Source organism: Triplophysa dalaica, chromosome 19 (assembly GCF_015846415.1).
Source record: "Triplophysa dalaica isolate WHDGS20190420 chromosome 19, ASM1584641v1, whole genome shotgun sequence".
NCBI lineage: Eukaryota > Metazoa > Chordata > Actinopteri > Cypriniformes > Nemacheilidae > Triplophysa > Triplophysa dalaica.
Window position 1 is genome coordinate 10,603,057 of NC_079560.1, and position 26,944 is coordinate 10,630,000.

Consider the following 26,944-nt stretch of genomic DNA (forward strand, 5'->3'; position numbering starts at 1 on the left):
TGTGACTCCTTTCGGTCACACATGAGCAGAGCAGATCTATGTCCACAGCTGCACATGACAATCGTCTGTTTTGGCTTTCTGCTGCTGAATCAATATCTAGCTTTACTCTGATGAAGGGACTGCTTTGGAGATCTCTGTGCTGCTTCTATGGTCGCTATTGTTTATCCCGTATTTGTCCCGTATTATTAATGTGTTTGTGTAGTTCTGTTGTATTCGAGATAAGTTGTCTTCTCTTATCATTATTGCTAAACAAGCCCTTCTGACGACCTAAAGGAGTTTGTTAGAAAGCGCTGTTTGCCTCCAGCTAGATGCTACGGTTCTCCCGTGAGGACGCCGTTGCTGATGTCAGGGTGCCTTTACTCATAATCCTCAATAAAATCCATGGGGATTTGAAGGTTCCCATTTGAGATGCTTCACAGGGTTGTTGGTTATTATTGGTGCGTCTTGAGAAATTTCTATGGTAACAGGAGTGCAAAAATACACTGCAAAAGTCTTCATCCCTATTTTTAATCATTGACACATGCAGGATAAATTTACTTGACGATTACTGTGTAAGATATTAAATACATTACATTTATTAAGAGAAGATAAATGTGCTTAAAGCAATATTGTGATAATAGATACTAGTTTATTTAATTGTGGTTTATTTTTACTCTCCCCTAGGCAAATATTTTTAGTGGGTTTATTTATGCTTGAAACCAGATTTTTTTCTCTCAGTGTAATCACACCATTGCACCCCCACAAACGTTTATGCTGTAGAATGGTCTCTGGTTAAATCTTTAAACTGATGAAAATTCTCTTTTATTCGTAGGATCCAAAGATTCAAGAATACATGTTTTGCAGTTCACTGGAAAACGATGTATTATCTCAAAAAACAAAAGTTCATTTGTTGTTATACGACTAGATGAGAGTGCATATATCCCTTTGGATCCAAAAAATCTGTACGCTGTTGGTTCTCTCTCGCTCGACTCCATTAAAAATAAAGCAGGTGCTCATAGGAGAACAGAATCAAAGCTATAGGAACAAAGGGGCCGCATGAATGGAACACGGCACCTTGCAACCTTAGAGGTATTACTTAATGCCTTTTCAAAGTCCTGGCTCGCGGCACTGGCAGCGAAGACCTGTTGTGAATGAGAAATCTTGCCACTGATGAAGAGAGAGCTGCTAATAGTGAGAGCGTATGCACCCGTGGGTACCGGAGAGGTGCGGAAGGGGCTGACAGCTCCAACCTCCAACAGAAAAGCAACTGTCAGACGCCCGCACTAGCCCTGTCCTGACGGGAAAGGGTGTGTGTTTTGATAAGAGGAGAAGAGATGAAGCAGAACAGGCAGAGGCTTCTGGGTAATTCTGTGCTGGCAGGGAGATATAAGAAAGGGTGGTTAAAAAGTCACAGAGGTGGTGCACATTAAAGAACCGGGACATCTCCATCACATCTCTCAGGCCTACTTAAGTTAAAGGGAAAGTGAGAACATCATGACCTACAGGCGTAGAGAGGTGAGAAAGTCAAAATGTACAGTTGACGGCGTTCTCTCTATCCTTGGTGTTGGGAGTTTGAGGAGACCAGACAGCGGGGGGGAGAGGAGGACTGGTTTTGTGGGAGTTGATATTCCACTTCATGATCCAGATGAATGTTTGGAGTATTTCCAATGACCTGGTGATTATTTTAAGCCCTATTCAGTGGGGATTAGTTTTACAAGGAGATGGAGTAAAGTAAAAATGACAGAAAGATGTTTTTAATCCCTGTGGAATCGACTTTTTTAATAAACAGACTTTTTCTAGCTTGTGTTTAAAGATTATAGTGTTTCTATATATTCAAATATTCGTCTAAAAATAACTCCATATAAAAAGATTAAATCTGTGTAAAATGCTGACTTAACACCGCGTCTAAACTGGAGGCGACGGCCACAACTTAATGGGTTTGTTGCGTGGCATATAGATAAACATTATAATGTATTATGTCTTTTGATGTGTCGCATCTGTCGCGTCCAGTGTAGACACTCTGTTAGTCTGAAAACTGAAAAAGATTTTTTTTACGTCATGTAAATTTTTCCCTCATTTTCTGTCTGTATCTTAATAAAAGGACTGAAAAATAAATTACAACATGCTAAAGCAACAAAGTCGATGATGTTCTGAGACTTTTACACAGTACCGTATGTACTAATATGTTGAAATATGCTTAAGCACTCCATTTTACTTTCTGTACAATACTAGGGCTTTGTGACATCAGCTATACGTCTGCTATTTTGCAAACTTTGTCTGTATCTGTTGGAGAGCGTTTAGAGAAAGCACTTGCTCGCTGTGCACCGCAGATGTTACCCGCCATGTGTTTGGTTCGGCCGAGTTTGAATTAGAAACTCAAAGGATTAAAGTTGCTTAGACTGCACTTTGTGTTCTGCTGGGTTGTTGTCAAGACTCTTGCTCTCTTTCTCATGATAGATAGATAGATAGAGAGGGAGGAGGAGAGCTCCGTGGATGCAGCTGCAGTGAAGTCATCACTGCCAGAGAAAGAACAGTCCACCTCTGTCTGCATCACTGCTACTGCAGCTTCTGCATGCATGATGTGCTAACCAGCGACGTGCCAATCAGGAGGTTTTAATTGTGTAAAGGGGGCAGAGTGTTGCCTGTGGCAGTCATAAGGATGATGTTTTCTCTCCTCCATTTGCTGCCCACAGTTTTTTCTGAACTCTGTGTTGCACGCTCTTCATAGACTGTGTAAAGACATTTATGCACTCTGGGGGGTGCTTTGGAAATAAAAAGCATGCCTGAAATTTTAGACTTCACTCTCGGCAACAAAAGAGTCTGTGAAAAGGAGACCATGGCATTAGTGTGTAATTTTTCTGAGTGGACATTTCAGAGAGGGTTGTAGTGCTTGTTATGAGCAGGTTGTTTGAGGTGTTACTGATGGTTTACATTACCTGAAAGCTGAATAAACAAACTTTCTATTTATGTTTGCTAGGATATGACATTATCTGGCGGAGATACTACCGTTTAAAACCCTGAAATCTGACGCGCAGAAAAATCTAAATATTGAGAAAATCGCAACTTTTGTAGTTTTTAATCGGAGGTAGCAAGCCATCCACTCACAAAAATCTAGTTTTTGTATATGTATGGTAAAACATGTACAGTATATCTTCATGGAACATGATCTTTACTTTATATCCTAATGATTTTTGGAATTAAAGAAAATTCTATCATTTGGTGCCATATCATTTTTTTGGCTTGTACTAAAAATGTTCCTGTGCTACTTAAGGGGCCGATCAGACAGAACACCTTTTCTTGCTGTTAGATGTGACTCTTTCGAATTTTTTTCAGTCGGCAGGGACGTTTTGAGCACTGCTAATGCATGCAGAGCACCTCACGTTTTTGGAGAATGCAGCACTTCGCGTTTCTGCCTCGGAGCACCTGAAGTTGAAAAAACTCAACTCTGAGCAGAAATGCGCTTGACATAATGCGCCTTTTTCCTATTGTCCAATCGAATGAAAGGAGAGGCGGGCCTTCCGATGTGGTGACGGAACTTTACAGTTGCTTGAAACGTCCGGCGACTGCAATGATGGAGAAACTTATGTTTGCTGACCCAAGGTCAGAGCAAGCTCCCTCTGTTTGTACCTTTTTAAAGTTTCTGATAATATGACCGTTAACAGCAAGTGCTCGGTCTACAATCCTTGACTGACAGTACAGCTGTTTCTGTGGTTACCTAGCAACATCAAATATGCTTTTTAGCTGCATGCTGCTCTTTACAAAGAGTCGACCAAAAGAGAAGTGTGGCGAGGATCGCGTTTTCGGACATGAAAGGCGCGTTCTATGTGATCGCGCCCTAACACTGGTTTTGTGGGCCAGGGTCACATTTTTTACTGTTAGGTAATGTCGATACAGTTAATCATGTTAGTTCATTGTGCATTCACTTACATTAACATTTGATTAAAAAATGCATTAGTTGTGCATAATGCATAAAATGCAAATTTATGTAATTAACATTAAGATTGTAAATACTTAAGTATTATTTATTGTTAGTTCATGTTAACTAATGCATTTACTATTGTCAACAAATGCAACCGTATTGTAAATTGCTAGTGACTATTGGTTCGGTAAGCTCCTCCCCTGCAGATGAGCTCCTCCCATGCAGATGAGCCAATGGCAGTTGAATATGAGTTGCACAGGGATGGAACTCAGGCAACTTTAGGTTTTTGCGCCATAGAGAATCATTTTACGATCCAAAGCTCTCATCAGTTTCTGCGATTGTGACAACCTTAACACGAGGCTTCTCCCGCTTGCATTGTGATGTTTAAACCCTCGCTTCCAATTAAAATGTATCCACCATATTTATTTTAAAATCATTTATATATCCCTCCATGGCATATTTAAGTCCCACTTGAATTCTCCTCGACGACAGAGTGGATCTAAATATCTAAATAATGAAAAGTATTGAAATGTCCATTTTGACAACACCGTACTTAATCATTTCAAAATTACATTGTATTCTATTTCCTGAAAGCCAGCGGATTTGGATGTCCGAGGTTTTGGAACGACAGTCATGATATTTTGGTTGCATTTATGAGTTGACTAAAAATGTACCTGGTTGTGTAAAATAGGCACATATTTAACATCCATGAATTATATAAATCATATTTATCTACCCCTGAATCGAATCATAGTCATTGCAATTTATCACCAATAATCAATTATTTCAAGGTATCAAAAAATAAGCAAAATTATATTGGATCGTATTGTGACAAAACGTCCGATTTACACCCTAGTGTTTTATTGTTATTAATGAGTATCTAACTTCTATAGCACTGAATGAGTATAGACTACTAAGCATATCTGTTCCAAACCTCTAGGGAACTACCTAGAGCTGCAGAATATCAAAGCATCATATGTGCACTCCTGAAGGTGAAAGTTGGACAGTAGGTAGCAAAATTATGTACATATGTAATAAGATACCCTCTTTAGCCAGTTTTCAACACAGCTCTGCATGTGTGTTTCATAAATAAATAAATCCCAGTGTGCATTGAGAAAATCTCAGTGAGCTTTTCAGAGATGTCGCTTTGTGTTTAGTCAAATTGTGGCGTTTTCAATACTGCAAAGTATCAATTAGCCATTTTATAGAGCATTTAGGCAGATATTGTTAATGCCCTAATTTGCCACCAATTTATACATAACTATAATCTGAGCTCTTGGGAGCATTTCAGATATAATATTATGGTCATTTATTGAAACTGCACACCAGCTTGAATATCGATGCAGGCAGTATACTTTTCCCAACTGCACCACTGTCATCTTTCTTGTCCACACATCACACCTCCATCCTGCCTCTTTCATCTCCATCTCCCTCTCTTCTGTCAGCTGTTATATAAACCGCTCTGCAGTGGGCTTGGCCTCCCTCATAACTATTTGCACCTCGCGCACACAACAGAAGCGAAGAAATCTTCCCTGGAAATGACACGCAGTTAAACTCGCTTGCCGAGGTCTTCCCGATAAGCCGTTGTTGTTTTTATTTCAAGTTATCTGTAATTAAATCTTAACCCGAGCGAGTGAAGCTGGTTTATTTGGTTTAATGGAGTTGTATTAGCACATTAGTGCGTATTATCCTATCTGACATTTTCATCAGGTTTTAAGGTGCAGTACGCTGTCAAAAGCTTGGGGTTCAAAGCATTGCGGACGTCTTACGGCTTTAAGGACTTTGGAACCACTTAACCGATCAGATCAATTATAGCACATTAGCCTCATTCCACAATACAGAACATCAGTTTTACAGAACAGCTTTTTATTCTTAATGATGTTGAAAAAGGGCTGATCAGACAAGAACAAGAATGACTATTCAGAATCCACTGTTGAATGACATTTGAACAAATGATTCATCCGTTTAGCCAACGTGCTGAAATGTTCAATAGCTCACCCTGCCCTATCTTTTCGATATTCATTGGAAAAACATAACCACCAAGAAAATTGAAAAGACACTTTACAGCGTATTTATATACTTTCCTCTCATCAGAGGGCCCACATGTGTTCACAGCAGCATATTTTGACAGATAATAGACTCTCTCTTTGGGTTTTGTTTTTGTAAAATTTACCCCCTTGTTTCAGCTTGGCATTATCATTCAAATAGTGTTGCTCGAATATAAAGTTGTGGCTGATTTATTCAACCATTTATTAATTGGTTCGTTAATCTTGTTGAAACAGATGCTTTAGGTTGTAATCCCCAATGCCTTAAGCCCATCATTAAAAACAAACATGTTCTTATACATTTTTTTCAACAATCCAACTCAACGTTCTTTGTCTCCGAATAAATTGATTTCGAGCCTTGTTGTTGCTAAAATAATCACATAATAGCCAATCTTTTGTGTCAGGACCACCGCTCCACATCGACTTCTGTTCTCCTCTGATAATCACACTTTCATAGTTTGTGTTCTCGAGTTACCGCATTGGTCCCTTTTGATCTTTTTATAGGTCGCTTTGACCCTGAAAGTGGCTACACCACACTTTCCTCCAGGTCTCTTGGGTTGACAGTCATGCTACTGTTGGAGTTAGAAGTCGAGTTACAGTTGGAGTTTGAGGAGTTGTTTGAAGCAAAGGCATGTAGATAGTTTTGTGTCAGAGCGTGACCGTACTGCTCGCTGCCCGTGCTGGATGTGCTGGTGGTGGAGGTGCAGTGGACCAGCATGCCATGCAGCGACTGACTACGACGGGTCCAGATGACGCTCAGCCGCTTGGCGTAGCCGTAGCAGCTGGTGGTGGTGGTGATTTCACCCACGTCGAAAGAGCAGCTTCGTTTGGTTCTCAGAGCCCTCCCCAAGTCTGACTCTTCGTCTCGTTCTTCCTCTCCATCCTGCGTCAATGCAAGAGAGACTCGCCCACCCCCCAGCCCCATGTCCACATCTCCCTCTGTCTCCAGAGACTTCCGTAACTTGAGCCTACCAGTTCGCTTGTGTGTCGGTAGGGGAAGCGTGTTACTCGGGGAGTAGTAGAGTGTCAATCTTTCGTTCTCTGGTGTGTGAGGGCTGAAACATTTTTCCTTCGCTGCACCTTCACCCCCACCGCACGTGTCCACGCTCTGGCCACGGTGCGGCTCCGGGCTCTGTTTTGGTTTGGGTGCCGAGCCAGACTTGTTTTTGTCCTGTGTTGCTTTTGATCTTTGGGCCAAGACTCTATTTGGCAGCGCCACCATCATCATGCTGTTGTTTCCGTTCGTCTGGGCATAAACATCCACGCCTTTGGCTGGCAAAAACTTACCCGACCTGTTGGCATCATCTCGACACTCGCCGCAGACGCGATGGCGAACCATCATGGCCACGGTGAAGACCAGAAGGGTTACCACCACCACGCCACCCACCATCACTGTCAGCGTGCCGCCCAGGAAGTGAGCATGCAGAGAACGGCATTCTGGGTAGTCCTCTTTAGTGCTGAACTGGATGCAACCCAACACCTTTGTTGTAGCCAGGGAGGAGATGCCATCATCAAATATGGCCAAGACGCACAGGCTGTAGTCTGCTCCTGACACCAGGTTTTTCAGCAGGAAACTGTTACTAGCTGGAGGCAGAATTCTGACAATAAATAGAAATATAAAAAAGTTAATGAGATATTCAGGGTAAACAGTGCATCAAGAAAAAAACAGTCTGATATATATCAAGTAAATAAGGTGAGCAAGAAGCACTTATTTTCTGACATCAATACTCCGCTAAAAATGGGGATTTGTGAAATGGTTAAATTAAATGAATTCATAGCAGAATTAAAATTATTGAGTGGAAGATCCCTTTAGATCTCATTTTTATATTTCTGAAAACAGTGACATTAAATGCAAAAAAAAAAACTTAAAAAGGAAAAATGAAGCACCATCAAAAACCATTTGGAAAAAAACGCCCTGGTTTATCTGAGAAAACCCATTTTTCTTGGATTACATTATAAATACATGCCAAGTATCATCCTGCCACTTAGTATTTGTAATGAAACTCCTGTTCATTAAGTAATTACATGATGCAACGTTTCAATATAATCTGTCAAGTATATTTTAATGTTTCATTTTAAACTGCCCAAATTCTCATGTAGCTGTCTGCACTCATTTGTTGAGATGTGTTTCCTAGATTCAGCAGCTGTGATGACTTGCAGTACTGCTCGATTTGCTTAGACAGTAGAAAAATACCTTATTATGAAATTTCATAAGGTATATTTCTACTGTCGAAGCAGGCATGATTGTGTAGATTTTAAAAGATTATTTGTTCTCGTGATTAAACTGAGAGAATAAACACTATAAAGGACCTCTGCCTTCACTAGTCTATACATTCTCATATCTGAAAAAAGGGTCTTTATGGTCCTATTTAATTGGACTTCATTGGCTGTGTCCTCTGGATTTTCTTTGACGTAAATGGCAATAATGAAAATGCTTTGGATGGTTACGCATGATTCGAGACTCTTAATTCATAGCATCGAGAGGTAATTGATGGTTGCTCCGAGAAGAACCTTGAACAATTGCTAATCTCCTTTCCTCTGCTTTCAATATGTGTGCTTTAAGATTTGACAGTCTTTTTGAGATTCGTCACTAATTTATTTATTTATTTGCTACACAATGACTTCCCTTGAGTATTAGCCTCGGTAAAAAGAACTACAGTATAGTGTTATTAAATTAGAAATTTAAGGAATCAAAGACTGCGTTCACATACTTCTCCTGTTTAGAGGCTCAGTGTGTCACTGCATATCAATGAGGCATTTGCATACTTGTCGGCATATTCAATTTCAATATCATATAGATGATTGTGAAGGAAACCTTTTCTAAAGATCTGCAATGATGGAACCCATACACGCTATTTATAGCTGTATTTTTTTAGTGTGTTCAGAAATGTGCTTAAAATGAATGTGGTTTACATTTGAGATAAATTACATTTAGATTTTTTGGCGGTCTTGTAAAATTAAAGGAATGTTACTGGTTCAGTGCAAGTTGTGGCATTATATGAAAAGTATTATGACTCATTCCTGTTTTCACGCAAAAAATGGTTACAGTAAAATACTGACAATAGCACGAAACAAGACCATCCTGTTTAAGTGTTTTAAAGCAAAAAATGTGCATCTTTTTCTTCTGTCAAAGTAAATATTACTTTGCATGTTGGTGATGCATGATGATAATACTCATAATATGATGCCAAACTTGTATTGAATATTCCTTCTGATGTGCAGAAATATCTGGGAAAAGTAATCTATCTATTCTTGAGATCATTTTAGCAGTGCATCAAAGGTGGGAAGTCATTTTGCATTAATGCATGGCATCTTCTGAACCTGAGTGTTTTTCTGTGTTTATACTTAGAGAATCTTACATGTTGATGGTAATAGCTGTAGTAACAGGTCCATTATAAAGATGCCCAGCCTCCCACTCATCCATTTCTCAGCCTGCCATCGCTCTGCCACTGCTGCTTCCTCTGTTGCCCTCGTACCACCATATCTACTCAACCCATCATCCTCGGTCTATTTATATATTTCATTTCTTGTCACACAAACAATTCCCCTCACCTTTACAATGCATTATAGATCACCTTCCTTGGAAGCCTCTTTTGTTTTGTTAGGCCTCTTAGTCTTAGCTTGTGTTCTAACCTTTTTTTGAGGGCAAAGAGATAAAGATAACACTGCAAGATTCAAATGAACAAATTAGATAAAATATTTAAAATATTTATTTATTTTGTCTTGTTATTATGTCTAAATGCAGCCTGGCCAAACATTTGTAAAGCTTAGAGGTACTTTTTTTTTTAATTACTCTGTGCTATTCTCAGGAGTCAGTATAAGCTCCCACAGTGCTACTCTTGGGTACTGCCCTATCTTCTTCCATTTAGATCCATTTCACTCTTCCTGATGCTTTGTGACACCATCCTCAAATGTGTAGGTTTTGCTGCTTCAAATGGTCCATCCTATTTTCCCCAGAGTCAGAAGGACTTCCTCTCACTCCACTGCTCTGTTCTCCTCACCCCCTTTGGCTATAAATAGCTGCCTGTATCTCTTTTAGCCTCATGGCTCAACTTGTATCTTTCATCTGCTTTGGGTCTGTGTCTGTTTCTTTTGGCTTTCATCCTTTCATCAATATCTAAGGCCTCTAATCCATGAACATGAGCGCCAGAGGTGTTTACATGCATTCCCACTTTCTGAATGATGAAAACCAAGACATTGTTTTTTGTCAGAAAGGTTGTGAGGCCACAACACTAAGATCAGGAAACATCCTTACCTGTAAACAAGTGCATCGTCTGCTGTGCTGTTGTACTGGATTTGGTACATCCAAACCAAGAAAGGAGTTGAGGATCTACCCATTTTCCAGCGGATCTGGGCTGAACTAGATGTCACACCCAAAACTCCAACCAAGTTCTCGTTTCCTCCATTGCTGCCAAATCCCTTCTCTCCAGATTCTGCCTTACCCCCGGTGACGTTCCTTACAGTCACCACACCATTCCCTACCCCATCAATCCCTCCCCGCCCACTGCTAATATCAGAGGATCCAGGGTCTCTCTGGTTGATTAGGGATATTGTAACATTCCCTCGGTGGGGCAGAGGGATGATCTTTAAATCCACCAAAGCTGTGGATTCCCCTGCAGCATTGATGGCGATGCACGTATAGGTGCCGTCATCCCTGGCACGGGTCACTAAAAAATCCAACGTGCCATTGTAGTACGAGCGAATGCGACTTGTGTTGGCCATTATACGGTCATCTGGTGACACCCAATGAATAACTGGCTCGGGATCACCGATTGCTCTGCATTTAAGCGTGGCCCTTTGACCCTCCAGCACCCACAACTTGTTGGTATTACGGGTGATTAGTGGAGGTTCGCAGGTAAACTCTTCTTCTGGGATTGACCAGAAGTAGCGGCCTGCCAAATGAATAGGTGTGGCACATGTCTCCATGTCGTCTTCACGGATCAGTCGTCGTAGCCACAACAGCTCACAGTTGCAGTGCAGGGGATTGCCCCCAAAGTTAAGGCTGATGATGGAATTGTATGGAGTCGGACTGACAACCCCAATCTGGGATCTGGAAAACAGCGGATCGGGAGGAAGAGTCTGTAATCTGTTTGAGGTCATATCCAGACGGGAGAGTTTGAAGAGCTCGCCGAAAGAACCCTCAGCTATTTGGTCTATGAGGTTGTGGTCCAAATTTAAGGTGTGCAGGCTAGCCATGTTTTGAATAGCTTCCCAAGGAACCCTCCGGAGGTTGTTGTAGGAAAGATCCAGATCCTCCAAAGTTAGTAAGAAATCATCAAAAGCATCTGCTGAGATGTTGGTTAGCTGGTTGTTGTTGATGATGAGATGTTGAAGGTTAACAAGACCTGTCAGATCCTGAGGTCCCACCACAGTGAGACGGTTGGTGTCCAGGTGAAGCGAACGCAAACTCTCCAGATCAGAGAAGGCAAATGGTTTTAGAGCATGGATGGTGTTACGTGACAGTGTCAGGTCGACCAGTCCTGTCATATTGGCAAAGTCGGTACCTCCCACTTCCACAATGTAATTGTCAGCAAGACGGAGCTCCACAGTGCGGCGATCAATGTTCGGTGGCACGAAAAGAAGACCTTTATTCACACACAATGTGCTCAGAGACTCTGATAAATTCCGACACACACAGTGGATCGGGCAGATTGACACCATGCCCCACGTCTCGCCTGCCAACACAACTGGTCCGCTTCTCAACAGTACAAAGCCTATGAGGCCTAGCCAGAGAATTGTTGATTGTGGCATGGGGTTGACATGTATTGTGCTGATGGGAATAGTTGGTGAAGGATATCTCCATTTCGTGTCCTGTTCTTGCAACACTTCGGTTCCTCTTGCTGGACTTCCTGGTGGTGTGCGTGGCATGGTAATCCAGGTAGTCCACAGACCTGTGGAAGTAAAACAACATTAGTGGCTCTATCTCTGAAAAAACTTCAAGCACTTTCTGTCACCCATGCCTCCAAAGTGTCTCTCTAAATTATGGAACTGCTCTTCTATTCAGCGATCCTCAGCACAAATGCAGTTATCCATTAATTACCCCAGAGAGTCGGTCTTATGCCTACTCACTCATCCGGCATAAATGTGTTGTATCTAACAATGTATCAATTCACAGAGGAGCTCATCCTGAGCCAAGCTACTGATGTCCAGTGCTTCAGATTAATGGTCTACCTGGAACCATTCAACAGCTGTTTGAATTTCAAAGCATTTATCATGTAAGTTCTGTAAGAACTTAAAACTTTGTTAGGGGGAGAGAGAGACTCGATATGGCTGCCAGGGACAAGCCCCAAAATAAGTCACATTCTATGTGATTAATGCTTTGCCAGTCTTCTCATCACAGATGTGAGATTATGTGGCTGTTGTTGTGGCTGTGTTATCAGACAAAGTGTATCTATTTACCCAAGTCTTATGTCCCTTTGTTTGTTCTTCTCCTTGCAGCTCTCTGCTTTTCAACAGGGGTCTGATTGCTCCATTAACCTGATACATCTGTATGTGTGCGAGTACCGTGTCTATTCTGTCTCGCACTCTGACAGAAATGGACAAACCAACCGGCTCAAGGACAAAAGCGAGCGGAAGACAGCGCCACAATGAGTGTGTAAATTAGGTTTAATTGCTTTTAGAACTGTGACTGAAGCTCTGCTGTATCTAACCCACAAAAGTCTATGAACATCCGCGAGTGCTTGACTGCGTTTAATTAGTCCATCAGTCTCAATCAACAACTGCAAAACTGCGTTATGCTGCAATGTTTCATGCGTCTAATTGTTGCCTTATGAGATTTCGGCCTGCTCATTTCAACCTTTCATAATGGCTTCAGTGTCACGCTCACAAAGCGAGTCTTGAGAATGAGAGCATAAGGGGAAATAATGAAGAGATGGGCCAGGGTGGAAATGTATCCTATAAATAACCATGTTCAAATTTGCTTCAATAGCTTATGTAAAAAGTGGATTCTCTCGGGAGTTTGGGCTCACTGTGCGATCTGGAATTACACTGTGTAAATACCCCAGAAACAATTGACTGATATCATTGGCTTCCAACTGCCTTAAGTTTGAAGCATAGAGCGGAAAATAAAATGACAAACATGTACACACACTGCCATTTTCCATACCTGTGGTGTCTGTTTCATCAAGATGTAAAATGGTTTCCAAGCCTTTAGTTTTTTTTGTATGTGATCTGCCCTGTCAGTTCCCTCATTACTTCGGATGCAAATCCAGGGTGATGCACTGTGGAAATGTTGAGTCTTCAGATTGTTTCTTATTCCGATTTGTTAATGGCCACAAATCATGATCCTGTACGCTGGATCAGATGTCAAATGGATGAATTGCTGACAGTCACATCATTACTGCCGTGGCGTTCCTTTATCCGCCTTGAGTCACACGGCTCCATCCCCTTAATCCTCAGTCTTTAAAAGAAGTAGATACGTGTGCTTTTTCATAATATTCATTACTTGTCTCTATATCCTGCCTTTTGAAACATTCATGCAACAAGATTCCCCATAGTTAGTAGCAAAGAGTATTTTCACATTGAGAATCCAATGAATGCATCTTTAATATAAATCTTCTTTTAGCTGCAAATGTGCTTCGAGAAGTGCCTTCCGATCCAGTTCATCTCTGACAGAACTGCCAAAAGACACAACAGTTATTTTAATTATTATTACAGCTCACATCATTTTAATGCCACAACTTGAATTCTGTTGTGCAAACCGTATTGTATATTATTCCTATGTGTTTGCTGATGCCTGTGTATTATACTATTGAGGATCCTAAATTAATTGATTCTTCCTGTAAACTGGCGCATTAAAGCAAATAATCCAATTAGACCCGCTTTCAAGCAGACCCAGTGGGTTTAGAGTCGAACTGTGTGTATATGCACAATATTGTCTAGATATACTTTGCGTTTTCTCCGATTCGTTCATTTTCACTGCATGATACTCTTCTCTAGCTCTATCAGTCCATGTTGTTTTCTTTTTGATTAAACCATTCTGAATGTTTTCCTTCTGTCTAGACTTATCTGTTCTTTACTCCTCTATATTTAGATTGCTGCTTTTCCTAAAAACCTTTAGGGGATGAATGACAACCACCAACCTGATTTCCAAATCCTGCGTCCATCTTATAGATCTGTGGTTTTCTCCAACAGCCCTTTTCCTCAAAGTGTGCGTGTGGTTGGCATCCTCATAACAGAATTCCTCCACGGGCTCTTTTGTTTTACTCCTACAGACAGTCCCAGCAAGCCCTGCCCTTAAAGTAGGAAACCATCACCTACAGCCACAAAAATCTTCAGATAACCACGCACTGTTGTCGCTTATTAGCTGGTCAATCAATGCCTTGTTTTTACCGTTTCGCTCCGTGTTCCTGTGCTCCATGAGTCTGATTTGTTGCTTTTGATGCAGGGAGCAAGTCGATGTCTGTGAGAGCAAGCGCGTGCGACTGCAATCTGTCTGCTACAGCAAGGGCAGAGTGAGCAGGAGGGAGGGAAGAGAGAGAGAGAAAGGGAGGGGAGTGGAGAGTGTTAAAGCCTGAAGCAGTCTTGGCTCGGTGTATGAGGGGAGAGACAGAAAGCAAGGGGAAAACGAGAAAAATGAGAGAAGTGAATTGCTGACTGGGGTACAGGTTTGCATATAAGAAGGAATTGCCCAAAGCTCTGTCCCCCTGACAGTTCGTCTTTAAAAGCAGGGCAGCATTGGCACCCGTTTGAGTAGTTTGCCGTCCAGCAGCACAAAACCACAAAGTCCAAGACTTTGCACTCTGTTAATGCTGAATGATTATGCGTTATGCCATTATGCCGGAGAAAACAGGTACTATATGTGTTTTTAAACATTATAAAAAGGTAAACATTATATATGTGTTTTTAAACATTATAAAAAGGTAAACATTATATATGTGTCTTTAAACATTATAAAAATGTAAACATTATATATGTGTTTTTAAACATTATAAAAAGGTAAACATTATACATGTGTTTTTAAACGTTATAAAAAGGTAAACATTATATATGTGTTTTTAAACATTATATTAAGTTGATATGAATGCAGTCTGTTGTTAATGAACCACTATTCTTGACATCATTTTCATTCTTTGACACACTCATTATATATTAATGCATTTCTAAGGAAAGCTCTCTCTTGACTTAGTGTAATAACCTTATGAGTGTCACGTCAGTTTTATTTATATAGCGCTATTCATAATGCATGTCATTTCAGAGCGGTTTCATAAAAAATAGTGCCTTAGCAGTCCCAGAGAGCAAGGCAAAGGCAATAACGGCAAGGAAAAAATCCATAAGAGGTTTAGATAGACAAGGAAAAAACCTTGAGAGCAGCTAGCCAGGCTGAAAGTGCACATTATACATACGGCAAATATTTTCTAGTTATATGGCATATGTTAAATTATAAAAAGCAATGATATGTTAACTTTAGACAATAATTAAATTTTAGAGAATATCAATAGGCTGACATTTTGCCATCTTGGAGGGGGAGGTTAACCCCAAAAGGAACAATTTTCCCTTCATGTTCCCGCATGTCATTCAAACGTGTATGACTTTCCTTCTTCAGCAGAACGCAAAAGAAGACATTTAAAAAAATGATGGAAACCAAACAACATTGGCTTCCATTTAAAACTGTATACATTTCTTTGTTCTGATGAACACTAAGATATTTGGAAGAATGCTTGTAAGCAAATAGTTCTTGGCAACCATTCACTACCAAAGTAGGAATAATTACAATGTTTGTCAAATGTGCCCCAGAACTGTTTACTTTTCAGCATTCTTCAAAATATCTTCTTTTGAGTTCAACAGAACTAAGAACATTTTAAAGCAATTTTTCCTACTATGATTGTTAATGATGGACGAGAACTGTTTGGTTACAATCATTCTTCCAAGTAGAAGGATTTATCAGAACACAGACATTTATACAGATTTGGAACAACTTTAAGGTTTGTAAATGATGACTGAATTTTGGGCTGAACTGTTCTTTTAAAGCTTTATTGAAAGCAGCTGTATTTTGTAATTCATAGAAAACTTAACGGGTAGCTGACACAGTTTTCCTGCAGCTCTTTGGTAAAAGCATGGCTCTAACAATGCCAATTGTTAGAGGGGGATTACACTTACTTAGAAAAAAAATGTATAGGATAATGCAATGCAAGTCGCTTTGGATAAAAGCGTCTGGCAAATGCATAAATGTAAAAGTAGCGATGATAAAATAGGGCTGCTAGCTTCAGTCCTGTAGGAACTCTATCTGGTGCATTTTGAACCACTTAAAGCTTGTTTTACAGGTATGCTTAATGCAGGACACCTAGCCAAAAATGCATTACGATAATCCAGTCTCGAGGTCATAAATGCATGATCGAGCATTTCTGCATTAGAAACAGAGAGCATGTGATTCATACTTTGGCAATATTTCTGCGTTCAAAGAATGTGTTCTAGAAACGTTGAAAGTGTGATTTTCCAAAGACAAATGGCTGTCAAGCGTGACACCAACGTCTTTATCTGTGGAGAAGTATGAAGCTAGGAGAGTTGAACCAGAAAGAAAGAAATCCAAAGAACACAAGAAAAGAAGAACAAGTGTAACTTGGACTGATTCAAGTGAGACTCTTTCTCCATTTCTGTCTCTTATTCTCATAATCTTGTTGGTTTTTCTCCAGTAATTTTAAAAGAGCGTGAGTCACAGTCTCTATGACAGGCTATATATAGAGGGCTGACTACATGCTACAAGAGCTAAGCGGACGACATGCAAGCTCGCCAGCAGCTCGCCAGCAGCCCGCTTTAGCCCTGCTCCACACACTTGGAGCATAGAACCGGTGGGCTCAGAGTCTGCTAAAGCTCACTGCAGCTGACGTTTCAGACTTTGAAAGCTAGATTTGGCAAGCGAGCATACTCATCGTTGGTTTCGGTTCAGTTAAATCATGTTTCCAACACTGGAAATGGATGACTAATATATTTGCTTATGTAAATATTCCTAATTATAATAAATATAAAACAATACATATGATATGCATACATACACCTCCATAAAGTGACTGGAACTGATTTTGTAGATTCAAACTCCGATTTGAGTTATTTCAGCACCATGGACAGATACACAGAGAAGTCACTGAAGTGATGCTAAAGCACCAAACTCTGATGAGCTAGTCAAACTGGTTAAATCTGTGAGACAAACGTAGTGAATTCACCATCTGGGCTTCCATCTGTCTGGCTATATACATTTGTGGCTCATTTTTAGCATTAGGGAGTAACTAACTCAAAGTAAAGATGCCACTAACTTAACTACATTTTTAAGGGCACGACAGTAGCTCAGTTGGTTTTTAAAGACATCTTTTTAGTAACAACCTTATTATATTGATTATATGACTTTGTTGTAATATTGTGTTATGTATGCAGCTCTACAGCTGAGGTAGTAAACACGTTTTCCCTAATATACTGTTTATTCTCTCTCTTTTATAAAGCAATGGAATGTGTGACTCATTTGTACCTTGTTCATTTACATGCTTTTCATTCAGAATTTAAATGAACCAGTTTAAAACAGAATCACTACTTAGTTTCTGTCTCTAAGCAGGTGCTTGTGTGGCATTTGACACTTTTTCAATGTAGTTAGGTACTTTTTATGAGCAGCTTGTAGTATAGCGTTTCACTTTTTTATAAGGCTGACATGTACACTCTTGAGTAGAGCTGGTTCATTTTCAATACGCTAAAGCCACACAGTTTGCATGTTTAATTTTTTTATTCTCTTTATTAATGGCCCAGTGTATGAAATTTAGCGTTATCTAGCGGTGAGGTTGCGAATTCCTTGAAGCATTATGGTGGCTGTCGTCACGTTTCCGCTTCTTTGTTAAATGAGATATTTAGTTCTGTAGAGCAGTTTGTACGTTTCGGGGTATTTTGAATTCCGTGTAAGGAAACCCACGGTGTATGTAGATAGAAATAGCTCATTCTAAGGTAATGAAAGCATAACGCTTCATTATGAAAGCTCTTTATACATCTCTAAAGATATAGTCATGCATGTTATATTGCATTTCTGTCAAGAGAGCCACCTAAATCTTCCACATTGCTCATTTAACCTTCCTTTTTCTCACAGAAGCCCTTTACTTGATCTAGCAATTGCAAAAAGCTTGTGGGCACAGAATCTTTTGCAGGAACATCCGTTGGTGCACTTCTGAACAACACTGTCCAAACACGGCAGTCAGAGCAAAGAGAAAACCCTTTATTGTTATGTGTTCATGTGGATGCTCTTCGTGTTCTCTTCGGGTTTCCGCTATTGAACATGAGGTCAGGATGTGGCTGTGAAATCGTGTTATTGAAAGCCCTTTGTTGACACAGCCGAAAGCCAATAAACTTGTCTGTCAATAACAGTGGCCAATAGTTATTTTTCATCTTAATCTGGATGCATATGATAAACAATTGTACAAGTAATGCGATGTAAAAGCTTTCGTCTCAATGCTTTAAATGAGCTTTTAATTAGATTACTAATGAGTCTAGAAAGATTACTTAGGAGTTGGCCTGAATAACGAAACTAATAGCTAAACGGCCAACAAATTCCCAGAGTATGTGAGACCACCATTAGTACTGTTTAAATATCATCCCAGGTGGATGAAGCTTGTTGAAAGAATGCCCAGACTGAGCAAAAGCTGTAGAAAAGCAGCTATCCTCACAAGAATCTGAAACACTTAAAGGTATTATATACTAGAGATGTACCGATATATCGGCCAGAAATCGGTATTGGAACATTTCACACTATTGGCTATCGGACAAAGTTTAAAACCAGTCAATGATCAAGGCCGCTATATACAGTTGAAAGAAAAAGTATGTGAACCCTTACGGCTTACTTGGATTTCTTCATAAATTGGTCATAAAATGTGTTCTGATCTTCATCTAAGTCACAACAATAGAGAAGCACAGTCTGCTTAAACTAATACCGCACAAACATTATACGTTTTCATGTTTTTATTGAACACAACATGTAAACATTCATAGTGCAGGGTGGAAAAAGTATGTGAACCTTTGGGTTTAATAACTGGTTGACCCTCCTTTGGCACCACCAGTTTGATGTTCAATATTCATATTCATTATATGATTTAATAACATTCAGAAAGTTAAGAAATATTGATTTGAAGTTGGTATTGACAGATATTACTTTGAGTAATCGGCTGTCTGCATCAGCAGAGAAATTCAGTATCGGCAAACTAACTATAAAATAATTTTAATTATATTATATTGTATTAAATAATTCCTTTATTGGTATCTGTAGTAGAGTAGGCGGGGCGAGACCGTGGTTCGAGTCCGGTGAGTAATTGTGAATTAGCACCAGCTGTGCGCACACCGGCCTCAAATCACGTAGGAGATGGGAGCATATAAAAGGAACGAGCGACCGGACCGTCGAAGAGAGAGGACCGGGCCCGAACTTGTGTTATGTTTGTATTTTTATTTATGTTCATGTTTTGTTCACCTGCGTTCGTCCGTGAGGGGCCGCCGGCTGTTATATTACTTTATTAAATGTTTTGAATGTTTGCCGGTTCCCGCCTCCTTCCTCCCGGGTTTCGGCACCAATGTAGAAATATTCATTAAAAGGAAGGAAGGAGGCGGGAACCGGCAAACATTCAAAACATTTAATAAAGTAATATAACAGCTGGTGGCCCCTCACGGACGACCGCCGGCGAACAAAACATGAACATAAATATAAATACAAACATAACACACGTTCGGGCCCGGTCCTCTCTCTTCGACGGTCCGGTCGCTCGTTCCTTTTATATGCTCCCATCTCCTACGTGATTCGAGGCCGGTGTGCGCACAGCTGGCGCTAATTCACAATTACTCACTGGACTCGAACCACGGTCTCGCCCCGCCTACTCTACTACAGTATCATTATCGGCAGATATCACTCTGAATAATTGGCTATCAGTATCATAGAGAAGTTAAGTATCGGTGCATCTCTAGTATGTACTGTATAATATAAATATACTGTAAACAATATTTAAGAAAACATTTATAAACTTACTATAAAATAATTAAAATGATCAATTTAAGTTTTATCAAATAATTTATAAAAATTACATAATATAATTCCCATATTTAAATTTGTTGTTTAATACCATTAATTTGTTGTTTTATTACCGTTTTTGCATGTTTGGGAGACAGAATGAAGAATTCTGTTTTTTAAAAGAAGAGAAATGCTGCGTTTTATCACTGCAGTCAGAAGAATCTAGGTCAGAGTGCTGGCACACCACAGCAGAGTCTTTCCAAACCTCAGCTATTTAGTGTTAAGATGGACTTGGTCTCTCTGTTGGTTTGTATTCTTCAGCATCCCCAGTCTTGCCCTTCTCTTTCTCTTCTTCTGCTCTCGGGGTCTCTGTTAAACCCTCCACGGGGAGTCGACGTGTGATGTGTATGTATGTAGGTGGCAGTTGTGCAAAAGCGAAGCGCTAAAACTATACACTTCAATTAGCACGTTGCTGATTCTGTTAGTCCCTCGCATCTGCTGTCTCCATGTGCCCCGACTCACTAGTTATCTTCCCTCCTGCTTCTGCTGACGTAGCCCAGCATTGGCAGTCATGCTCGGTGATTCTTAAAAATGTCTTTGTTTAGTGCGGGATCACATGTACCATTGCTGTGGATGATTTTGAATGCACTGTATAACTCAGGATATAGAAGTGTTTCTTTGTACTGTAACCGTGAAAACCATGTGTGCCTAGAACCAGTTTTGTGCACCAATCACATGACGGGTTTGATAGTGATGGAAAGTAGTATCGAGTGTTTAGATAATGGTATTGATTTTGGGACTTGATACCAAAAGGCCTTATCTGTGCAGTGTAGGACCATTAACACGTCAGCAGTGCGTGTGTGAGCACCTTTGTTGGTTTTCTTCTCTGAAGAGTAACTAAATGGTAAAATTTTCTTTTTTTTCTTCCATAGACAAACATCCCCTTTCTCCAGAATGTGTTGAGTAATCATCAATTCCTGAACGGGACAGTGGACACTCAGTTCATCGATGAGAACCAAGATCTCTTCAATCTCAAACCAGGCCAGAACCGAGCCCAGAAACTGCTCCATTACCTGGGTAATTTAATGAATGAATGAATGATTCAGTGCATGATTCACTAAACCGAATGATTCAGGTGGATTCGAAGTAAAGCAAAATGCAACGTGTTAGTCATCAAATTAGAGAAAAGATAAAGTGTTCCCATTATGAAATATTTAAATTCAAAACAGTTAATGCACAGAGAACTTTAAATCCAAGCCAAATGTTACTACAGACAATTTGTGCAGCAAGTTAGAGATACAGATTAAACCAACAGAGCAAATATGGTCTAATTCAGGGGTCTTCCAACTTTATGATGCCCAAGACCCCCTAATAAGATGAACCTTTTGTCAGGAACCCCTATTTAAACTAAATATTAATCTAAAAAAAAATATTTGTAAGATAACTAGTAAAGGTGATATTATTAATGCAACATAGTGTTTATTAGCTGGCTAAAGTTGTAGGATAAATATGACCTTGAAGACATTTTCAATTCAAATGTATAAAATAATATGTACTGTAGCAACTTTTACTCTAAGTGTGAAAAATGGAACTATAAAAACTCACTAGAAAGAGACAAATAAAATAATAGAAACCATGCATGTAGCAAAAAAGCAGACAATGGTATTAATAAAGTTCAGTAGACTTTCACAAGTTTGGCTTTATCTTTTTTCCTGAATTTTTTTGGGGACACCTTGCAGCATTCTGGAGGCCCCACGGGGTCCCTGGACCCCAGTTTGTAATCCTCTGGTTTGAATTAAGTCCAGATGTTTTAAATACAACTTAAAATTTAAGAGGACATATTTAACCTCATCAGTCCCAAAATTAGAAGATTTAATGAACAATACTTGGTTATCATAGTTATCATTTTAACACAATAGTTAGTTATTTAGTTAATTTAGAAACAACACACTTGATGAAGTTTTCCAGCACAAATGGCCTGTCAATATAAACTGTGCAAACAAGGAAGTGTGTTTGACAGCATACTGTAACTGTTCTCTTTGATTAAACACATCAAGAACCATCAGTGCAATGTCACCTTTATTTCAACATTCTCTGTGAAGTCATTCGAGTCAAGGGGACATTTAAGTCAGGAGCCAAAAACGTTCAAGTAATGTGGGCTGCAGAGACTTAACTCGTCCGCTTTGTATTAAAAAAGCAGAGGTGAATGTGAAGCAGTCTTGACAACTTGCGTGTTGATTGCATGTGCTCGTCATTCAGGTCATGTTATGGTGAATGGCCCGACTACTCCGATACCTGTCAAGGCTAAGCCTTCCCCCATCGATCCGGTCATCCCACCAGTGCCTCTTGGTAAGCTACACACACACTTACCTTATCTCATATTTTCACACACTGTCAGTTTCTCACACTTACAGACTCTGTGTGATCTGCCTTTGCAGTGATATTTCATTGATGCACTGCGGACGGCATGTGGTGGAGTATTTTTATTCCTTAAATATGCCAGCCAATATTCATCCTTCGGCCATTCACACCGTAACCCCTGATTATATTTCCAATGTTGAAAGGGGGAAGAAAATATTCAAGTGCGTGTTTATTAAACAATCATGTCCCTTTTTCTGATTCACTGTGAGGATTTGATTGCTTACTAAATATGTGTGCCAAGAGCAGAAAAATCAATTGCTTGCATCTGGAAAAACTACTCAGTCCTTTCTGGGTAATGTGTCTGTTCACTCGATAGTTCACTCGAAAATATTTATTTCTCATCGTTTATTCACACTCTTGTCAGAATGTTGGTAACCGGACAACATTGGCCCCCATTGAGTTCTATTGTATGGACACAAAACCGCAGAGACATTTCTCAAAATATCTTCCTATGTGCTCCACAGAAGTAATAGTCATATAAGAGTAAACAAACAAATTCATTTTTGTAAAACTGTCTCTTTAAGATGTCTACTGTGGTGTATGTTTATGTGAACGCCAGTGCTGAGCAGTTTCTCTTTTTCATTCGTTCTCAGTGTGGTTTTTGTGATAACGTCTGTATTGTTAATTGGCTCTGCGTGTGTTTGTGCAGGTGAGCCACCAGTAGGTTTCAGGGATGTGTTGCTGAGAGAGGGTCCAGATGGTTTTGCGAAGGCGGTGCGTGCCCACCAGGGTCTGCTGCTCATGGACACCACGTTTAGAGACGCCCACCAGTCCCTCTTGGCCACTCGCGTACGCACTCACGACCTAAAGCGCATCGCGCCGTTTGTGTCTCACAGCTTCAGCAACCTATTCAGTGTGGAAAACTGGGGAGGTGTGATACCACTTGCGCCCTCTTTTCTCTGCTTGTCACGTTTTGCCTCTCTTTCCTTCCTCCCATGCACGTAAATCTCATTTTTTTACCATTACACAGGAAAATACATGGTAATACCAGGGTCCAAGGTTTGGCCCAGCCTTTCGATGCAGAAATATTCACTCATAATTCTGCTTTAAAGGGATAGTTCGCCTGAAAATGAAAATTCGGTCATCATTTACTCACCCTCTTGTCATTTCAAACCTGCAAGACATTCTTTCTTTTACAAAACAAAAAAGATCATTTGAAGAATGTTGGTAACCGAACAACAGCAGTTACCATTGACTTGCATGTGTTTTATGTCCATACAATAGAAGTGAATGGATTGTTCTGTACCAACATTCTTCAAACAATCTTTTTTGTATATATAAAAGAAAGTAAAGGATGCAAGAATTTTAAATTTGGGGTAAACCATCCCTTTAATAATGCGATGCTAATGCATTGGATTTAGAAAATGTCACAGTGAAAGATAAATCTAACCATGCTTCTTTTAATTTTCCTCGTCTTTTCCCCTCATGCTGGGTTTGATGTTTTTCACCACTGTTCCAGGCGCTACGTTTGATGTGGCCATGCGTTTTCTGTGCGAGTGTCCTTGGAAGAGGCTACAGGAGTTGAGGGCCCTGATGCCAAACGTTCCATTCCAGATGCTTCTGCGAGGTGCCAACGCCGTTGGATACACCAACTACCCTGACAACGCCGTCTACAAGTAAATAATGTGCCGTTCGCAGCCAGAATGAACTTGTCAAGTGTTTTTTCATGGATGCGAATCGCAGGGAATCGAAGCGTAGCTCCTTCAATGATTCTTTTGGTGCTTTTGAAGAAGCACTTTAACTGCATGTTGCCACGTGAATATACAGTCTGTAATTACAGTTCTCTGATTTACTGTCGGTGTCACGCTGCAGTGCGAGAATAAAGTGTAGTTACAGAAGAATGCAAGCGTTCAGGAATCCGTAATGAAACCAAATGTTATAAATCACTTGCTTCCAGTATTTTGAACAAAACAGAACCTATATTGAAAACGGTTCTGTAGTCACAATCTTGTGTGATTCATTGTATTTTGCCCGAGTGTCCCCAGTCGCCGTTTAGATGGGTTTTAATTCATAGCAGAATGTGGATCTGGGGAGCGTTCTTGCTCATTTAACGGCTTTGCTGAGGCAGATCTTCCTTGAAACACCTGCCACCAACTTCTATTGAAAACGTCCGTTACCATTTAACAGGTCAAGTTCGTGAATCAATTTTAGGCTGATAAGAAAACCGCTGACATATTAATGGGCTCTGATACTTTGGCTAAAATAAGCTAAAAGACTAAAGCAACACAAATGAATGCCGTTATAAAAGTAAAGGCTGCATACTGTCGTTTTTGTCAGGTTCTGTGAGGTGGCCAAAGAAAACGGCATGGACATCTTCCGTGTCTTTGACTCGCTGAACTATCTTCCCAACATGCTCTTGGGAATGGAAGCGGCAGGAGCTGCAGGAGGAGTGGTGGAGGCGGCCATCTCGTACACGGGTGACGTTTCAGACCCCACAAGGCAGAAATACACCTTGGACTACTATCTGAAACTGGCAGATGAGCTGGTCAAAGCTGGAACGCACATCCTTTGTATCAAGGTGAAGTTATTTTGTATGTTTGGGAGCCATTTCTTTGTTTCGTTAACCTCGGCCCTCGCTCGCTCTTTCATCTCTGCCCTTCTCCCTCATCCTCCACCCACACATCAAACGCTGATGCATCTCCGTGTCTGTTTATTTCTGATTTCTCTTGTTTTCTGTTCGTTTCTCTGCTTTGCAGGATATGGCGGGTCTGCTGAAGCCAGACTCCAGCCGTTTGCTTGTCGGTGCGCTGAGGGACAGATTCCCTGATGTGCCCATCCACGTGCACACTCACGACACCGCAGGGGCCGGAGTGGCCGCCATGCTGGCGTGCGCGGACGCCGGGGCTGATATCGTGGATGTGGCGGTGGATTCAATGGCCGGGATGACGTCCCAACCCAGCATGGGTGCCATTGTGGCGTGTACCAGGGGCACCAATCTCAATACCGGTGAGAGCTGTAAATCAAACAGGGTCTCCCAACAGAGTGGGTTAAAAACAAGTCTTTCTAGCCCTGCCAATTATGAAATGTCAGTGGTCCAAAATTATAATGTGTGTTTTCAACATCAAATATGTTTGGGTGTGATTGTCCTGCGTTCCGATTGGCTGACACGTTCACGGTCAGCGAGGATGGACAAATTGCTCGTTGTTGGTTAGGACACGGTGTAAAGAGTGATTAATTGGTTGTTAAGACTTCCACTGTTTTCTATGCATATAAAAGAGTACCTCGTTTTCGCAGTTTGCTTTATGTTCCATGATAAACCCCATAATTCATGTAAACGCACACTGTGTTCTCTTCAGCACATGACCTGGAACAGTTATTCTGCCGTGGAAAGCTATTTTCGTGTCTGCGGACGAGAACAATTGTTTCCAGCCCCTCGGCTGTTCGCTCGCCAGCACCCAAATGCTCTTTATGGTATTTAATATTGCGCACTAGTAACTAGTAACTGCTGCGCCTCATTTCATTCAAAGCTTCCCCTCTTAAACTCTCGTCATATTTCTCCCCTCCTTCATAATCCAGAACTGAATGAGGTCACTGAGAGTCAGTAAGAGGAGAATAAAAGCAAACAGCGCAGGACTGGAGAAGGAATGGACAGTCTGGTGTGTGAGGAGGAGAAGGGAGAGAAAAATGATGGCAGGGTAGTGAAAGAGTAGAGACTGAGGTCAGAGCGGACACACATCATTTGGATGTTGGTGGATGACCTCTTGACCTTTCCTTAATGGTGACATTATGTGTCTGCTCGTGCTTAACCTCAGTTGATGAGTCTCGTGCCCTGTTAGGCCACTCACAGAGGTGTGTGTATGTGTGTCTGTGGTCCGATTGTGTGGTTTACTGTGTGGAGACCATCTGTCCATGGGTCACTGAGTCACCCACTGCTGTAGTGACCAATGGCATGAAGATCTCACACATTACAGCTGGAGAGACCCGGTAATGACACGGTAATGACAAGTTTAACTTATACAAAATAATGATTGCCATAAATATTTATCACTGGCCATATAATTGTAGTTTGTGTTTCTATGCTAGCTACACTGAAAAAAATAACTTGTAGAATTTACTTAAAAAAATATAAGTGAAAATTTTTACGAGGATTCTCTTAAGTAACATGTGTCTCTATAATTAATGTACAACTTACTTAACAGAATCGAGTAAGTTCTACTTATTAAAAACCTTTAGTATTTGTTAAAATATTAAGGAAATATTACGCGGTAAGCATAAAGAAATTATGTTGAACAAAACATGTGTCTACGTCAAACTTCACGGTTTACTAACTTTCATATTGAAATATTAAATTTCTTACTAAATAGATGGTCAAGTGAGAAGAGATTGGTGGTCTGTGTACTGGCATAATAACTGTAATAACACACTTTATGACTAATATTGTGCCTCCCTCAGCCTAGGTACAAGCACCGCTCTTCTGAACAAAGATAACCATTTAAAAATAACACCAAAACTCTTAATCTCAAAGATAAATAAAAAAAAACAAGTCTTTCTTTTTACTGAAAAACACTTTAAATAGTTTCAAATTAAGTCAATTAAAATTGATCAAACTAAATAATTAAAATCTTAACTAACAAAATTAGTAGATTTTATTCCCAAGACTTTTGCGTTATTTTAACTCGA

General features: G+C 40.3%; 2 protein-coding genes across 4 annotated transcripts in view; one reads left to right on the forward strand and one right to left on the reverse strand.

Annotated features, from left to right (window-relative positions):
* The window catches only part of pcxa (pyruvate carboxylase a), a 98,063-nt gene that overhangs the window by 56,232 nt on the left and 14,887 nt on the right, over positions 1–26,944 (forward strand). Inside the window, exons 11-16 of the mRNA XM_056730899.1 lie at positions 20,836–20,980; positions 22,163–22,252; positions 22,974–23,195; positions 23,784–23,940; positions 24,602–24,842; positions 25,021–25,270. Coding sequence (XP_056586877.1) covers positions 20,836–20,980; positions 22,163–22,252; positions 22,974–23,195; positions 23,784–23,940; positions 24,602–24,842; positions 25,021–25,270 — 1,105 coding nt within the window. The remainder of the gene's footprint in view (positions 1–20,835; positions 20,981–22,162; positions 22,253–22,973; positions 23,196–23,783; positions 23,941–24,601; positions 24,843–25,020; positions 25,271–26,944) is intronic.
* Positions 5,796–14,361, reverse strand: lrfn4a (leucine rich repeat and fibronectin type III domain containing 4a). 3 transcript variants are annotated; one of them, XM_056730901.1, is made up of 5 exons: positions 14,275–14,361; positions 14,025–14,198; positions 13,049–13,559; positions 10,199–11,834; positions 5,796–7,541 (listed from the first exon to the last, which is right to left on the reverse strand). In XM_056730901.1, the coding sequence occupies exons 4-5, from the start codon at positions 11,809–11,811 to the stop codon at positions 6,470–6,472; spliced, it is 2,685 nt and encodes an 894-aa protein (XP_056586879.1). In that variant the 5' UTR covers positions 11,812–11,834; positions 13,049–13,559; positions 14,025–14,198; positions 14,275–14,361; the 3' UTR covers positions 5,796–6,469. The 3 variants fall into 3 exon arrangements, with proteins under 3 accessions (XP_056586879.1, XP_056586880.1, XP_056586878.1); XM_056730902.1 differs by having other exon boundaries at positions 14,025–14,172; positions 14,275–14,347; XM_056730900.1 differs by having other exon boundaries at positions 14,025–14,348.

What these genes read in the sequence shown, in the direction of transcription:
- lrfn4a (XM_056730901.1), bottom strand. Translation starts at nt 11,811, where the DNA reads ATGCCACGCACACCACCAGGAAGTCCAGCAAGAGGAACCGAAGTGTTG. An exon ending in GACGATGCACTTGTTTACAG is followed by an intron (nt 7,542 to 10,198) that starts GTAAGGATGTTT and finishes ATTTATTGTCAG; the next exon opens with AATTCTGCCTCCAGCTAGTA.